At 35.1% G+C, this 18,451-nt stretch overlaps 1 protein-coding gene across 2 annotated transcripts in view; it reads left to right on the top strand.

Moving 5' to 3' along the window:
* Positions 1-18,451, top strand: part of VEGFC (vascular endothelial growth factor C) — a 188,749-nt gene that overhangs the window by 165,259 nt on the left and 5,039 nt on the right. For both annotated transcript variants that reach the window (XM_032148957.1, XM_058435841.1), the window contains one exon: positions 3,458-3,609. In XM_032148957.1, the coding sequence (XP_032004848.1) occupies positions 3,458-3,609 (152 nt within the window). The remainder of the gene's footprint in view (positions 1-3,457; positions 3,610-18,451) is intronic.

Below are 18,451 nucleotides of genomic sequence, written 5' to 3'. Positions count from 1 at the left end.
ACTTCCATTTTACCACTTATAAAAGTCTTCAACTTAGAGGAAAAGACATTTCTCTAAACAGTGATTTGGTTGTAGTGTTATTTTACCTGCCTCCTTATTCTTTTAGTCAGTGTATTCAAAAACACATTTCTTGCAGCCTTTGAAAGCATAGAGCCACACTTATTTTTCCAGGAAGATGCTTTCTTAATGTGAATTAGCTATTCTTCATCTCACCAGAACATTCTTCAAAGCTGCTATTCCTGAATTCATGCTTGATACCCATGGGTGGATCCTGATTTGTGAACATTATCTACCTAGGCATGGATGAGGTCTCTCCATGATCACTGATACTGCTCATGGCAATCTGTCTATCATTTGGAAAACAGGCTGGGGCAGAATCTGGAAGGGCAACCGTCAGTGGGAGCAGGAATGATGCTGGCAAGGGTTAGGGGTGGGAAAACATACACTCTTCTACAATAGCTGTTAGTTATCTCAAATAGTGCCTTACCTTCACTATCAGGCTCTGTCCTGCCTGGTTTCACTGGAGACAATGCCAAATCCTGCAGTGCTTACTTATTACTTTGTTTTTGCATGGCTATAAAGGAATACCTAAGACTGGGTAATTTATAAAGAAAATAGGCTTAATTGGCTTATGGTTCTGCAGGCTGTACAGGAAGCATGATGCTGGCATTTGCTCACCTTCTGGTGATGCCTCAAGAAGCTTGCAATCTTGATGGAAGGGGGCGCTGGTGTGTCACATTGCCAGAGCGTGAGCAAGAGAGGGAAGAGAGAGGTCTCAGACTCCTTTAAACAACCAGCTGTGGCATGAACTAACAGCAAAATCTCACTTCTTACCAAGGGGATGGTGCTAAGCCATTCGTGAGGGATCTGGCCCCATGACCCATTCATCTCCCGCCAGGTCCCATCTCTAACATTGGGAATCACATTTCAACATGAGATTTTGAGGAGACACAGATCCAAACCATATCAGATTACAAACACTGTGTGTGTAAGCAAAATTGTTTCTGCTGGTCTGAGCCACTTGACCCCTTTCCCTCTAGTCACATGGAGCACCTCTTCTTGTCCCCCATCTCTACTGCTGCTTCCTTCCTACAGCTCCTGCCCTGCCACAGCCCTTGGAACCACATCAGGTGCTGGTTATCTCCTGTCAATTTTTGTTACATTTGATTTCCCAGAGACATGTGGCCCTGTGACCACACACACCTGTTTGAAGCTCTCCCATCTTTCTCTGGCACCCCTTGGCTTGACAGTCTCCCCTCCCGATCCTCCATCATTGTCATGCTTCTTCCCAGACATATTCAGTAGTTCCTTTGCCTCTTCCCACCTCATAGATGTTCCTGTGCCCCAGGTTTCTATTCTTAGACATTTTCTCTTTTCATTTAGAGTGCTCATCAAGTAATCTCATCAATGTCCAAGACTCCAATTACAGCTTAAATGTTCATGACTTTTCAATGGCTCTCCTAAACTCTAGACACATATATGTGACTGCCTAGTAGACCTAAATTCTTAGGTACACCTTCCTACCGTCTACATTATTACAGAGCTTAAATAATCAAATTATAAATTATACAAATATGAAAAATAAGTAATTTTATAAATTTATTAAAAGTTGCTTCTTAAAACCACTTTGTCTTCTATAGTGCTAGTTCTTAATATAGATTCTATAGATGTCTTAAAAGATAGAAAAATTGTAGCTTATGAAGACACTGCAGAATTCTCTCTTAAAATAGGTATATACAGTGCAAAGGATTACTGCCATTGCAGTATTTCACCTAATCAAAGATGTTATCCAACCTGTATAAATGGATGTCTTTTTAGAGAAGAAACTGGTCAAAATCATAATAGTGGCATATGTTGAGGTCACATAGTGAAGTTATCTATGCAGAACAGACAGTATTGTAGAGAATACCTAGAATCTTGAGAATTTACACAAATAGTAATAACTTAGATCTGTATAGCAAATAATATACATGTCAGATTCATTTAGTTTATGTAATCTTTATAATAATCCTGAGAATAATGAGTCAAGTGTTATCCTGTTACTGATTATCAAAGAAAAATACAGCTTGGAGAAGTCAAATGAATTTTCCAAATTTATGCTACTTATATATGGGAGAGCTATAAATTTTCCAAATTTATGCTACTTATAAATGGGAGAGCTAATAAAAGCCACCTCTCTGGTGTAACCCTGTACCTATTTCTTCTAAAGCATATTGTTTTCTAAAGAAAGTAGCTAAATTTTTAAATGAATATATAAGGAATACATCTCGAATGAAGATAATATGCATTTTATAATTTAGATATTTCTGTATTTCATTATTCGGAATTCGTTTTTAAAGTCTTCTTGTTGGCGTGGACAAAATTGGCAACTAATCCTATCCCATAAATATTTTCAATGGTCTTCAGCTGATGGCGTGAAATTTCAGCAAAGGCCAAGTCACAAGTCTTTGAAGTTTGTCATCTTTTTTATCACTGCTCAGGTTGTCATGAAGACACCAAGTAATACATGGCTCAATTATAGTTAAATGACTGCAAGTTGATCTTATCAAGCAGTTAGTGGGCAAGATTTCACTTTTACCATTTTTACTGGTAATGATTTAGAGTGTAAGAACCCTAGGAATTTAAATCTACTTAGTTTTACTTAATCAATGATGTATTTGTTTATTTAATTTAAAACATTGTTTTTGGAGAAGGAAGAGAACAAGAGAAGTTCTTCATCCATAAATAAGGCGTTCAGAAGGAGACCAGTTAAACTAAATTTTGACTGTAATTCAGAATTGTGTAAAATGCCCTACTTTATTTTAAGCTCATTATTTTCATAATTCCTTTACCAAGATAGCAGAAACATAGCTTTATCTATTAAATTATAAATGTGTTTTTTTTGGTTTTAAACATAATCAATTTATAAGAGATCTAAGACATATAAAACTACATTGAGGTAGAAATTTAATAAAAATTAACTTTACATCTATGTAACTTACGTCTATGTATTCAGTTTATTTTAAGTAGGACATAACCAAGCATTTCTGGGTTATGTGGTCAATAGCTTTGCTCTTAAATCACAAAGATGTTTCTGTGTGTGACACTTTTTAAATCCCTGGAATATTTTAAATGTTCATTTCAAATAATCTATAACTTTGAAACAGTTCTTTTTTCTTGAACACATTGGTCTGTCACGTCTCTGCTCTGTAATCATTAGTTGGTTATCCTAATTCTAATATGCTTCATAACTAGTGACATAAGATAAACATATGGAGTATTTATTACTCTGATAAAAGATACTGGTTAGGAGCAAGACAGTTTTTACTTTGTAATCATAAAAAACATAGCGTCCTGCGTACATTACACAGCTACTTATATAGAGCTAATCTTAGTCTTTTTCGGACTCCAATATTTACCATAAAAGTGCTTTACAGCATCTATATAATTTTTTCTTCTTTTTGTCCCTTCTTTGTAGTTATTTGAAATTACAGTGCCTCTCTCTCAAGGCCCCAAACCAGTAACAATCAGTTTTGCCAATCACACTTCCTGCCGATGCATGTCTAAACTGGATGTTTACAGACAAGTTCATTCCATTATTAGACGTTCCCTGCCAGCAACACTACCACAGTGAGTATGAATTAAATCTATTTTTCTGCATCCTCTACTAATATTAAATTATTTTCAAGTAAACATAAGTTTAATCAAATAACCTCTGTGAAATTTACTATAATATACTCTGCTTCAAATACAAAACAAAGACAAAATTTTGTATAGTATACAATGAAAATAAACTGAAAATTAAAATTCAGTGGGAAGCACATTTTAGAGGCAAAGTAATTCACAATATAAAAGAAGTATGTCTATGAAATAAAACACATTCCACCAGTGTTCATAAAATATCAGGAAGGTAGCTTAATTGATTTAACATTCCTGAAATCAGGTATGCTAACTCATAAATCATATTAAAGTTCAAAACATTTCAGCCTTGATAAGATTTTAGGCCAAAACAAAAAGTAAATATAAATAATTTTGTGTCTATCAGCATTCAGTTGCTTTCTTCAATCTCAAATATAAAAATATATATGTGTGTGTGTGTGTATATATATATATATATCCATGTTTCTTATTTCAGCAATGTCTGAATAGTGAAATAGTGCTTAGTTACTTGAAAAAATTTCTCTTAATATCATTTCAAATTGACATTCAAACCATTATTTGTTATTCAGGTTTCCTTTCCATCCTATTTTTTTTGGAGGGGCAAGTGGCAGCATATACTTCATGTGATCATATAGGAGAGCTTATCACATTCTCCTGTATGATCATGTTCTGACCCTGTGAACAGCTGATAATTAATATGCATTACTGCCCAAGACCTGAGAGTTTTCTGCCCCAAAGTAGGGATGCAACCCTTTGTTCCTTAGGATATCCGGTGTATATGGATGAAACTTACATAAGTCTAGCATTTGTAACAAATGTATAAATAAATTGATCAAAAAACATATATATTACAAAAAATTTAAGAAAACCTTACATTTTTAAAAGACTCAACAATAAATGTAATATGCAAACCATGGTCTTCCCCACTGAATCACATTGTACTGCTCTGCTGTGTGTGGCAGATAGGGGGACCCCTTGTTTGTCCAGGGACAGTTTAGGAAAACCTGGAGGATAGCCTAATTTCAGTGACAGAGATCTGTTCCCTTTTATGTGAGAAAGCAAAGATCTTACAGATATTTGTGAATAAATGTATGCTAACACAAGCAAGAGACCACTACCATCTGAACTCAAGAGGATGCCGTATGTGCAGTTTCATCCCTGCAGGCCACAGAGTTCTGTTCACCTTCCTCAGCCCTGAGCAGAAACCCTCAGTGACTCCTCCATTCTGAGCGCTTTAGCCATTATCTCCATACTTGTGGTTTCCAAAATGACATTTGAAGATCTAACCATATTTTTGACTTATAATATTTTATCTAAATGTATCTTCTATTGCTATGTTTGTAATTATATTAGCTGTAAGTACAAAGAGAAAGACTTGTTAAATCCTTTATTTCTACATTATTCATGGCAGTGTTTTCTCATTTTCTTTGAGGCCTTGAAATCACAGAGTTGTCATTACTTCCTCTTCTTCTATCCCATCTAAACACGATTGATTATTTTGGAGGAGGGGGAGATATGTGTTCCAAGCTAAACTTATATTTCATTTCCATCACTGCCATTATCATCCACTTCATTATGCATGTCTCTGATTTAATGCAGTGATATTAATACTAGTTTTCAAGCATCAAGTCTTTCTCCTGTTGTATAATGTCACTGTTTTATGAAGTAAGCTTTAAAAGGTATCATTTCATTCATCTCACCAGAAACAGTGACTCTCAATTGCTCAAAGAACTGAGCACGAATTTCTCACCACCCTATTCTGGTGTCAGCCTTCCTTTCTTGTTTTGTCTTCCATTATTCACCAAGTCTGTGTTTCACCAAGTCCGATTCCCAGAACGCCAAGCTTATTTCCTGCTCTGTATCTTGTTTCTATTCTGGCCCTGGCTTGTTTTCTGCCTTTCCAAAGCCCTCTCCATTTCTCAGAGTTCAGGTAAAGGTCTTTCTCCTGCATCTGTCTTGTCCAAATACCACGGCCACCTTTGCTTCTTGAATACCCATAGCACTCACTGGATTAACTTCATCCTCACATGGCTTTATCAGGGTCTGCAAATGTTGCATGTGGAACTGGAATATGAGAGTGTTTCCAGTAAGTTTATGTCCTCTGCAGCATTCAGCTAACAACACTCAAAAATACTTGAGCCATTCCTGTTCCCTCAGCCCTTTACTTGCATTGTCTGATTTAACCCTTAACAAAATCATCTAGAAGGCCAGCAGCAGCATTTGCCTTATTTTACAGATGAGGGAGGAAATCACACTCCAAAGCTGTTGGCTAAACAATGTATATAAATGCTTGTTAAATAAAATAACTTATTTCCTGGATGTATTTTATAGCATTTGCCATGTTTTCATTATTACTTATTCATGTAACTACTATCCTATACACTGTTTGAGGTCAAGAAGAGACAGGAAGCTACAGCAAAAAGAGCCTGAGTCTTAGAGTAAGCCATATCTGATTCTGAATTCAGATTTGCCACTAATTCGTTCTTTATGATCAGGTGGGTGTTTTATGTCTCTGAAACTCAGTTTACTTATATATAAACTGTAAAGATGTAAAGAGTATTGAATGAAGTACTGAATGCTTATGCAATGCTTAGCAGAGTGTCTGGTATCCAGAAGGTAGTCATTAAAGGGCAGATTTATTATTACCATTAATATCCAAGTCTGATTCATTTCCTCATCCATGTGTTTTTCAGTATTTTTAAAACCACTATCTACAGTAAGAGATATATTTTATATTCCAAACTAGGATGTGTGTTATACACACACATAGTGTGTGTCTGTGTATATATATACATATGTCGATATTAGAGAGTTTTAAATTAGATAGCTAGATAACTTCACATGTAATTAGTTATGTATAAGCATAAAACTAAAACAAATTACCATTTAAAAATATTGTCCTTAATTATAGTGCTGTTCAAGCTTTCTCATTATGACAACCCCAAGGATCCTTTTATGAACATTTTTTCCCTAATCAATTTCCCCATAAAATTTTAATATCACAAATATACTCTGTCTTTGTACTATATGTATCTCTGTGCTTTATACATAAAAAGGAAGTATAAAGCTTACTTTTTTATTCAATGTAGGGTTAAGTAACAAAATAAAATGTTTAAGTTAACATTTAAATTAAACATTTTTAATCTCTTAACAGCTAACATAAATTTATAATTGTATTTGCAGAGAAACTTAAGGTCTTCTGTTTACTTATATAAATTGTAATATATCAAATTACATATGCAAAGTAGCAATTGATATGACATATAATACAAATATAATAATTTATAAAAACATTCAAAATCACTATTTTTCCAGCAAAAGTAAAATAATTTTTAAAATAACTTCTTTAAAAATATTTGGAGAGCTTAACTATTAACTTTGCACAGTATGAGAAAACAACTTTTAACTTATATAGCTGACAAATATTAATTTAGATATTGTCAACTTTTTCTTTTCATCATTTGACATGTAATGGTATGACTAACATTTGTAAAATTAATAATAAAATATAAATTATTATTATTTAATTCTCTGAAGCTCAAGTCACACACGAAAACACCAAGGATCAAGCATAAGCAATATCCACAGGGCAACCAATGGCAGCCAATGGGCCCACATAGGTACCACTCAGTATATGACTTTGAAATCACTCAGTCAGTCAAGAGAAAATCCTCCAGTCACAGCCATCTAGTCACCATAATTTCATAGCTCATACATTGGAAACACTTGGGGTGTGTTCCGTTGCCAATGCTGTTCGTGTAATGGCCAATAAAACTGAATAGAATTTAAGTATTAAGGAATATTATTTTCTTGGGTTTTTGGAGAGCCAGAAATCATTGAGATATTAAGATTTCAGCCCCACCCTGGCCTCATACCCAATTTTTACCCCCTTAGGGATGATTTTACTCCCTTTATGAATATTTGCCTTATTACCTGTGATATACCCAAATAATTTTTTCTGTTCTGTTTTTCTTTGTGAAAATATTGATCTCAACCCATTATGAATTATGGCCCACAATTTAATAAAAGCTACACTAGTGATAATATATATATGATGGACATGTAACTGTGTTATAAAATTCTAACATTTGTTAAGATTTAAGAGGAGCATTCACCACCATAGTGGCTAAAATTAAAAACGCTGACAAAAACAAGTGTTAGAATGTGGTGCAACCAAAACTCGTATGTCATCAATGGGCATTAAAATTCTTCAATCATTTTGCAAAACAGTTGACAGTTTCTTATGAATTTAACATGTACATATTTCCACACAATAACTTGTATACAAATGTTCTTTATTAGTCAATAACTGGAAACAACTCAAATGCCCATGAAAGATGAGTGGATTAACACATTTTAGTATATGCATACAGTGGAACATTGCTGAGCAATGTAAAAAGAATGAACTGCTGATACACACAAGAACATAAAAGGATCTCAGAGACATTAAATTGAGTGAAAAAAGCTCGGCTAAAAAGAGTACATGCTCTGATTTGATTTACATGAGGCCCTTAAAAGACACAAATGTACTCTAGAGTGAGAGAATGCAATTCAGTGTGTGTTTGAGGATTTGGATCGGGACTGGCTGAGAAGGGCAAAAGAGACATTGTGAGGTGTTGGAAATATTTTTTATTTTGATTGTGACAGTAGTTAATGTGGATACATAAACTTATGAAAAGATGATAAATTCAAAATAGGAGCATGTTATTGTATGCAAATTACTCCTCAATAAAATTGATTTTTGAAAAGCCTAGAAAAAAATCCCTTTGTTAAGTATAATTTTTAAAGTAGTTTAGGTTTAAAATAGTAGATTTCTCTTTTTTTTTTTTTTTTTTTTGTTGAGGCGGAGTCTTGCTCTATCACCCAGGCTGGAGTACAACGATGTGATCTTGGCTCACTGCAACCTCTGCCTCCTGGGTTCAAGCAATTCTCTGCCTCATCCTCCTGAGTAGCTGTGATTACAGTTGCCCGCCACCATGCCTGCCTAATTTTTGTATTTTTATTAGAGATGGGGTTTCACCATTCTGGCCAGGCTGGTCTTGAACTCCCGACCTTGTGATCCACCCGCCTCGGCCTCCCAAAGTGCTGGGATTACAGGCATGAGCCACCGTGCCCGGCCAAAATAGTAGATTTTTTAAAACCTTTACAATAAATTTTAAGTCAAATCTTTAATTCATTAGGGAGAGAGATTTCCCAGAGTCATCCATAAACTGTATGTTGAGTCACTAAGATAAAGAACGCTTCTAGATCCTATTAGAGAAGACAAAGATGTGCTTGGCTGGCTCTGAACTTAGAGCACTTATAGTCAAGTAAGAACAACACATATTATAGTTACATTACTACTGTTTTATTTTACTAAATATTACAAAGCACCAAGCATCTGCCACACATTGTCTCATGTTCATACAAATACTGCCGGTGGCTCCATTCGTGATACACATCACATAGTACAGGGCTGAAGAGTGTGGATGCTGTAGGCAGCTTCCAGTTTTGAGAATTTAGTCTCTGATTTCTCTTTGAGTTTGAGTAGGTTCTCTAAACTTTCTTGGAACACTTTTTTTTTAGCACATAAGTAAGAATGTTATGTATAACATCATACAGAATATAAGGTAATCTTCACTGGAATCAAGCTGTTCAATTGCATTATACCATATTTGACATACCGTACCATGTTAATCTGATACTGTAGAATAGCATAATAATAACTCCTAACTCAAGGATGTTGTGATTTTTATAACCAGCAATCCATGTTAAATATTAGCACAGTGCCTAAAACATAATAAGCATTCAATAAATGATCGCTGCTATTTCTACTAACATCCTACAGATTTGTGTTGTAAACATTTTAAATCTTCTAGCTATTTTGAAATATATAATAAAATATTATTAACTATTGCTATGGAATGCTAGAACTCGTTTCTTCTATATAACTGTACTTTGGAATGCATTACCAACCTCTCTTCATTCCCCCCACAACTGACCCACCCTTCCCAGCCTCTGGTAACCATCATTCTACTCTCTACCTCCATGAGTTTCACTTTTTGGCTCTCATAAATGAGTGAGAACATGAGATGTGTGTCTTTCTGTGCCCAGCTTATTTCACTTAACATAATAGCCTCCAGTTCCATCCATGTTTTTTTTTTTTTCTTTTTTTTTTTTTGAGAGGCAGTCTTGCTCTGTCGCCCAGGCTGGAGTGCAGTGGCGCAGTCTCGGCTCACTGCAAGCTCCGCCTCCTGGGTTCACGCCATTCTCCTGCCTCAGCCTGTCCGAGTAGCTGGGACTACAGGCTCCCGCCACCACGCCCGGCTAATTTTTTGTATTTTTAGTAGAGACGGGGTTTCACCGTGGTCTCGATCTCCTGACCTCGTGATCCGCCCGCCTCGGCCTCCCAAAGTGCTGGGATTACAAGCGTGAGCCACCGCGCCCGGCCCCATCCGTGTTGATGCAAATGACAGGATGGCATTCTTTTTATGGTTAAATAGTACTCTATTGTGTATATATACCACATTTTCTTTATTTTTAACTTCTATAAATTAAAAAATATCAAACATCAAGGACAAAAACAAAACAAAAAAGTGCCCTTTTACCCCAATTTGAAATATAACAACTATTTTGTCAAATTTACTAAAGATACAACCCAAATCCCCAGTCATCATTCTTCACTCTTCATTCCCAGAAGTAACCACCACTCGAAAATTGTATTATTCTCACTCTTCTCTATTTTTATTGTGTCTGGATTTATTAACATACCAGAAAATATTATACAGTGCAGCTTTGAGTGTTTTGTATTTTAAGTTAAAATGTTGGCATTACTTTTTTTCTCTTGACATTATGTTTTACAGATATAGTCATATTGCTATCTGTAGGCCTGGTTTATTCATTTAATAACTATATAGCATTCCATTAAATAAATAAACACAAGTTTTTATGTTTCTTTAATTCTGTGACAATGTACTATAGGGAAGTCAACATACACTACAGATTAGCAAGAGAGTACAATCAAAGAGGAGAGAGTTATGTCAAATCGACAAGGACCTTGAAGTTAATAGTGCGAAATTTATTAGTTGTTTGGTTAGCATGGACAGTGTCCCTAAAGATGTAAGAAAATAACACGTTCTTAGGACAGTTAATAAACCAGATTAATTTGGGTCTTAAGCTGTGAAAGCAATTGGATATTAAATGAAAAGACAATGCTGTGATTCTAAAGCTTTGAGCACCAGCCTAGCGAATTTCACCTATTCTGTAGAGGTATTACGGGAGCAGAGGTTGTTTCTGGGTAGAGGAATGAATGGCAAGACAATGTTCAGCATAGCCAAGAAATCTTGAATTATTTTTAATGGATAATAAATATAGAAGATAGGTATTATTTCAATTTGGAAGACAGTCACGTTGTGGTGAGAAAGAGAAAAGGGATGAAAAAAGATGAGAAAAAAATGGATAAATCTAGCCTGAAGGCTAATTTGCATACTTATTTATCTGCTGCCCTTTTATTTCTTTTATTAAAATATTGACATTGTTTACTCAGTAAAACTTATTTGCTTGCAAGAAGTTACACTTACTAGGGTTTATTTAAGAAAATTTTATTCTTATAAGAACATATCTTATTTCTAAGGAATAGAGTAGATTTATAGCCAAGGAAACCTTTGATTTGGAACTTGAGGTCTCCGTGTCTTTGGTATATTAATCTTTAACAGATCCTCAGTCCAAATGCCTAGATGCTTAAATATCCATGAGTTTTACTTTTAGCCATAATGTTGTACTCTTTCCTTTTTAATTTGAAGGTTATACATTATTGCTTTACCAAAAGACAATGAAGCAAAATAGCATAATAACATTAATTTAATAAACTATATCAGAGCAGAAATGGAGAGATAGCTTAGATTCTAGTAAATTGGACCACAGTCTTGTACTAGATCTTCAGAAACTACTGTTTTTCAGCATTTTAAAACGTGCATCTTTAGTCTGCCCTGAAATTATCCTCTTTGCCAGTTCAAAATCTTTATGTCCATATACAGTTATTTTTGAAATTGTAAGTCATATGTCTGTTCATCCTCTTTCCTACAAAGCTCATTATCTAAACATTGTCTCATACTTCAAAGGATCACCTGTAACTTTTATACATAGTTTGCCTGCCTTTGGACAGTCTCGTTTCTACCTTCTAAAATACGATACTTGAAAGCACAGCATTCCTATGGCTTGCTGATAGATTGTGAGAAATAACAGCAAACTATATACAGCTGAGGAGACTGCATCAATACATCTCTGCACTGAAGTTATGGCAGTGATTTGCCTAGAATGGGGGGCTATTTGATCAAAGATTGTCATAAAGTTTAAAGTTACATTCAGCCAAACACATGGACAATTTTTGTTAATATCGTATTAGACCAGATTTACCAGTTGTTTTCTAAAATTTAATAGACATTTTTAAACCATTTTAGGTTACAGAAAAAGCAGAAAGTATAGAGTTTTCATATAACATCCTCTTTCACGAGTTTCCTCTATTTTTAACATTTTGTGTTATCATGGTACATTTGTTACAGTGAGGAGCCAACATTGACATGTTATTGTTAACTGAAATCCATAGCTTACGTTAGGGTTCCCTCTTTTTTGAGTGTAAGTTCTGTGGATTTTGACAAATGTATAAATGACATGTGTCTATCATTACAGTATCATGCAGAATACTTTTACTGCCCTAAAAGTCTCCGTGTTCCACCTGTTCATTTCTCCTCCCCTGTATTCCTGGCATCAACCAGCCACTTTGATGTCATATCAACTCTTATACCCTCATAACATGTTTTTATTGTCATCATTGTTTTGTTTTTGTTTTTCTGCTAATGACGTGTGGCTGTGACAAGGTAATAAGACCAGCGGCTGTGGTTGAAGGACCTTTTTTCTTAATTCCTAGTTACTTATCCTTGAATTACATGACAAGCTGATAAGTCCAGTAATCATGGATTTTCCATTGTTTCAACCTGCCAATACTTCTGTCAAGCTTGTGTATCCAAGAAAATATAAAAAATAGTAGAGCAGAAAATCACAAGCTTCCATACTTATCCTACTCTCCCTGTCTCCATCCCCAGTTCTGGTGGCTTTCCAACTCAGTTAAGTCCTGTACTTAGCCAGTTGGTGACCACACAATGTGACATGTTTTATATCCAAGTCAGTCTCAGGCTAGGTGAGCTTTTGTATGTGGCAGATTACTGCTTAATTTATACTCAGACGAAAAGGAAAAAATTAAGCATATAAACACACTTTTTTTTTTAAGAGTCTCATGCTGTTGCCCAGGCTACAGTGCAGTGGCATGATCTCAGCTCACTTCGTCCTCTGCCTCCCGGGTTCCAGTGATTCTCCTGCCTCAGCCTCCTGAGTAACTGGGATTACAGGCACGTGCCATCACACCTGGCTAATTTGTACATTTTTAGTAGAGATGGGGTTTCGCCATATTGGCCAGGCTTGTCTCAAACTCCTGACCTCAGGTGATCTGCCCATCTCGACCTCCCAAAATGCTGGGATTACAGGCGTAAGCCACCATGCCCAGCCTAACCATGTTTTAAATTAATGCAATGATTGTATTAGCCTTTCAAATATTAAGACTGGCAAAATTGTTACAACTATGGAGTTTTCATTGATTCATCCTACTCACTATCTTTTCCTTTAATATCTGAACAAACCCCAACTCTGTCCACTGTTCTCCCTGTCAGTAGACTAATGGAACACAAGCAAACAGTAACACAAACAGACACAAACACAAGTTCATGCGGAATCAATACAAATCAATACAACAGAAGATAAGTCTATGTGTTTTTTGATACTATTAAGCATGTGCCATTTGAACAATTTATATGAAACCTAAAATGTATGTATTTCTGATTTCTACCTGTAGTACTGAAGAAGTTACTTAATAACGTTGAATATAAAGGCCACTTTTACTTAACAACTCTCCATTCACTATTAACTGCTGTTTCCAAAGTATGAGCAAATCAGTCTCTGTGTACATAGTCAAGTGTATACAAACGTCAGGCATAACAAACTCAAGATGAACACAACAGTTCAAAGACATTTGGGACAAAATTGTTGAAGCATTTTTACCTGGGGCTCTGTGGCTCTGACAGTGAAAGAATATAGTTGCTCTTCCAGCTGCTATTCAGACAGAAAGCTTGGGCAAGAAGGATCTGTATCTATATTCTTCATAATATAATTACAGGTTTGAAGTTCAGATAACATCAGCAGTTGGCATTTGGAAAACCAAAACCCTATTTTGCTATTTATCAAAATTATTAATGTAGTCAGGTTTCCCTTATTTGTTTCTTTAACGGGGTACAGAACATCCTGTTGGATAACCCGCTGAGTGACATGAAGATGCCCTGAAGGAGTGCATGAGAGCTCGTGGTACCTGCCTTGAAACATGGGTTTCACTAATGCTGGTGGCTCACACTTCCCATTGAACAAGACTAGGGATAGGAAGGCTATTTGAGGGACACAGCTATGGAACCACAGGTGCCACATGGTTAAGCCAAATTTTCATTTGTTGTGTTGTTGTGAAAAACCTTGTTAAAAGAGCTTCCAGTGAGAGTACTTGATTAATAACACAGTTCATATCTATAGAAATAATTTGCTTTTCAAGAAAGTCATCATGCTACAGTTGAATTCACATTACATTAATGTTATCATTCATTTTGAATGATCTGTGAAGTATTTTAAGAGAGATCTGGGGAAATAAATCAATAAGTAGTTTAACATAAATCAAGGTGCAGTTAATTTTTTTCAATTAGAAATCTATTACAAAGATCCTGCCATTTGCAACAACATGAAATAACCTGGAGGAAATTATGCTGAGTGAAATAAGCCAGACACAGGGAGATGCATATTGCTGATCTCCCTTATATATGCAATCTAGAAAAGTAGAATTCATAGATACAGAATAGAAGAGTGGTCACCACGGTCTTGGGGGTGGGGGACATAGGGAAATGTTAGAGGGTGACAACTTGCACCTACAAGGTGAATATGCTCTGGAGACCTAACATATAGTACAGCAGAGTTACTCTACTCAATAGTATTCTCACTGCATCACCCCACCCCTCACACACACAGTAACTCTTTGAGGTGTAGATATGTTAATTAGTTTGATTGTGGTAATCATTGCGCAGTGTATACATATACCAAAACATCACTTTGTATACCTTATATATGTACAATATTTATCAATCATACTTCAATAAAGCTGAAAAAATGCATGAATATTATATATATGTATAAGTGTGTGTATATATATATATATATATATATATATATATATATATATGATTATAGCAGATTATAGCTCTTTGAAAAAGAATAACGTTTCAGCTCAGTTCTGACTAAGGCCAAACAAAAGGTGATAGCGTGTTTTAGTTCCTTAAATGTGTATTTGAGGAGTCAAGAAATCTCCAGGTGTAGGAAAACCTCAGTGGCAAAGAGTGTGGAATATGAAAGAATCACAAAAATAGCATGCACAAAATAGCCTGCTATGATGTTGAAAGTATAAGAGCTAGTAATTATTACCCAGCGTTTAGAATATAATGTAACAGAACATATTTGGAATACATTTATCTTTTAATATTTCAAAGGAGAGATAAATGCAAACTAAGATTTTCTTTATCATTAAATTAATTGTTCTTTAGTTTGAAAAACACATATACTCATATTTTTGTCACCTGATTTTAACCAGCGAAAAGCAATAGCTGCCAAACCAAAGTCAAGTGAAGCTGTGAAAATAATTAATGAAACAATTCTAGTAAAAGCATCTTTATCCTTCATACATGTTATAGGCAGGATTGTGGTTGTGTCTGTGTGCGTGTGGTGGGGTCAGTGGGGGGATAGGAAAGTTAGTTTATTCACGTGATTCTCAACATAGATATACCTTGCAAATAATTGTGCAATTCCCTGCTTTGCTTTGCAGACAGAATGTCTTTGAATCAATGTTTTTTATAAATACACTATACAAAAAAACATAATTATAAACCTTTAAAGTATTTATGCACACTTTAATATTCAGAACTAGAAGAGAAATTTCAGTAAGTAGAAATGCTTTGGAGATTAAAACGTAAAGGAGATAACCAAATTTTACTAAACCTCTGTCCATCATGACCATATTTTCTTTCATTCTAAAATAACAATATTTTGGAAATGTTGCTCCCCCCACACATTTTTACATGAGAAGTTTTAAATGCCAAGAACTTGCTCCTCACTTTTGAAGCAGGGTGCTTTCTTTAGGAACCAATCTGTATCACATGTATTCTATTGGTTTGTATTTTATTACATATCATTCTATTACATTTTAAAATGCATTTCTGAGCCCATGTCATTGATTTCATGATGCATTAATGGGTTGCAAGCAGCAGTTGGAATAACACTGGCTTAGGTAATGGCAGTATAAATTACATGTTGGTAAAATGAAAGGTGCCTTTCTACTTCCCACCAACATGGTATAATGGCCACTCGATGCCAACATGGCAGTGTTACTTAAACCATATATCGATCAACATTGAAGCAACATGACCAAAATGGTTTTACCATCATTTATAGAAGAAGATTATGAGTTTCATGCAGCCAGGATTAATTGCATTGCTATTATAGAACTTAACATAAGTTGTATCATATTTGATGGAAGGATGCTAACAATCAAGAGGATATAAATTTTAAAAACAATGATACTGTTTTGGACAATTGATAAGTCCTTACTGTCTCCATTTTATCTAGAACAATATATGTTCATGATTAACCAAGAAAATAATGACAAAAATGCACAATGAGTACAGACTTGCCCTTGGAATTCCCTAAAATTATTGGTAAGGTACAATGTTCTCCAAGAAATATTGATAAGTGAAAAAACAAGGTTTAAATAGTGTGTAAGGGATGCTATCATCTGTGTAACAAAATGAGAAAAAACATATATACAATTTTTTGGCAAGAAGATACTCTGAAAACATAAACCAAAAAGCCGAAAAAAGTAACTTGCTGATAATACAGAACTTCTCTGACTATACATTTTTCTCATAGTCTTAACTCTGATAATTACATACATGTTTGACATTTTCACAAGTAAAAACACAAAAGTACATAATATATGCAGGATAAAGCAAATAACAGTTTATGTGAAGATTGTTAGAAGCCAAGGTTTTCATGGAAGTTATTAGTATGAAGTCAAGGTAGTACATTAAAATCCAGTAATGTTAATTGGATTTGGAGATAACAGTATGAATTTTTTTCTCTAAAAATATACACAGGAATCTCTTGCTTAAGATCAGCAATCTATTCCCAAAAATAGATATTGAGAGCACATTTCTGTTGTTCCGAATGGGAGCAATTATAGTGAATGGAAGGTAAACCAAAACATAGCTATTTCCTACAAAATAACTGATACCTAGTAACGCCTGTAGAAAAGTGACAAACTATCTTGATAAAATCTAAAATGTATATTGTTTCCTAGTCATCCAGCAATTATTGCTGTTACTAACATACCTTTGCTTTGTATCTAGTTACATGGACTGTGTGTATGCTGTATGAGAAATTGTTACTTTATGGGATAACATAGCAAATAGCAATCAAAAAGTTAAAAGTCCAAATTAAATAAAAGACCCATATAATAGACTGTTATTCACCGTGCTAAAGGAGACATGACTCTTGAAGAAACTCAAGAAGGGACAAAGAAAGGTCAAATCAGTCATTGCTATTTGCAGAAGGTGATGGGTGGATGGAGGACAAGCGGGCAATCTTAGACAAACTGTCATATTAAGAGAAATGAAGAGACCTTCCCCATGTCTAGTGGATGCTGTAGAGACTTGCTGGACAGGAAAGCTTTGGTAAATCTTCAGAAATGATGTTCAAGCTGAAGGAAGATGTTCAAGCTGCATTTTGGTTGCAAAATGCAGATTTGCTTATTTTTCTCTTGAAAAATTCCTTCATGTGGTGCTGTAAGAGTTATCAGGCTATTATTAAAAGAAAGGTGTATTGTCACACTGAGTATGACTGCAAAACTTTCTTAGCAAATGGACTGTTTATTTATACTCAGTGCACGTCTCAAGATGGCTACATAGGATTCTTACTATGTTCTATCAATTTGGAATGTAACTCAACATTCTTCCAGCACATAAAGTTGTTTACAATATTGTATTGAGTGTGAAAGATGTAAATAAATACTTCCATTTGATGTCTACACCAACATTGGATGAAAAAATGAGGTAGTGAGAAGTTGATATACATTCTGTAAATTAGGATATTTAAAACCAAAAATCCTTCTACTGGGTAAACATTAACTAGGAAAACATTCTACAGGGTATACATGCATTTTTCTAGCTCTGCTCCCTGAAAAGATCTAGTAGTAATGTGATGTGATGGCACTAAACACTTCTGATCTTAAATGATAGCCTCTAAAATGCTGTTTTCCAACAAAAGAATTAGGGCTCCTGAAGAAATGACTGATTCCAGGTGTGGAGGAGAAAATGAGCAAGCTGAGCTTGTGATATATGTTGACCCCAGAGAGGGCTCATGTCACATGGGCACCAACAGAGAAGGGTCTCAGGTAGCAACAGTGGGGCCATTGGACCATCAAAGGAGCAAATGGTTGATTGAAGCCTGTAGGTTCATAATTTTTACTAAAACAAGGAAGGAAGGAGGGAAGACAGGGGAAAGGAGGGGAAGGAAGGAAGAAAGGAGGGAAGGAGGGAAGGAAGGAAGTAAAGAGCTAGAACAACAATGAGACAAAGTATCTTGATAACTTTTTGGTGGAGCACAGAGTGGAAATTTTTCATTTCCGGAGGCTTTACAACATGGG

This window comes from Hylobates moloch, unplaced genomic scaffold (assembly GCF_009828535.3).
Source record: "Hylobates moloch isolate HMO894 unplaced genomic scaffold, HMol_V3 SCAFFOLD_3, whole genome shotgun sequence".
In the NCBI taxonomy this organism is placed as follows: domain Eukaryota; kingdom Metazoa; phylum Chordata; class Mammalia; order Primates; family Hylobatidae; genus Hylobates; species Hylobates moloch.
This window is presented reverse-complemented; position numbering and strand designations above follow the sequence as displayed.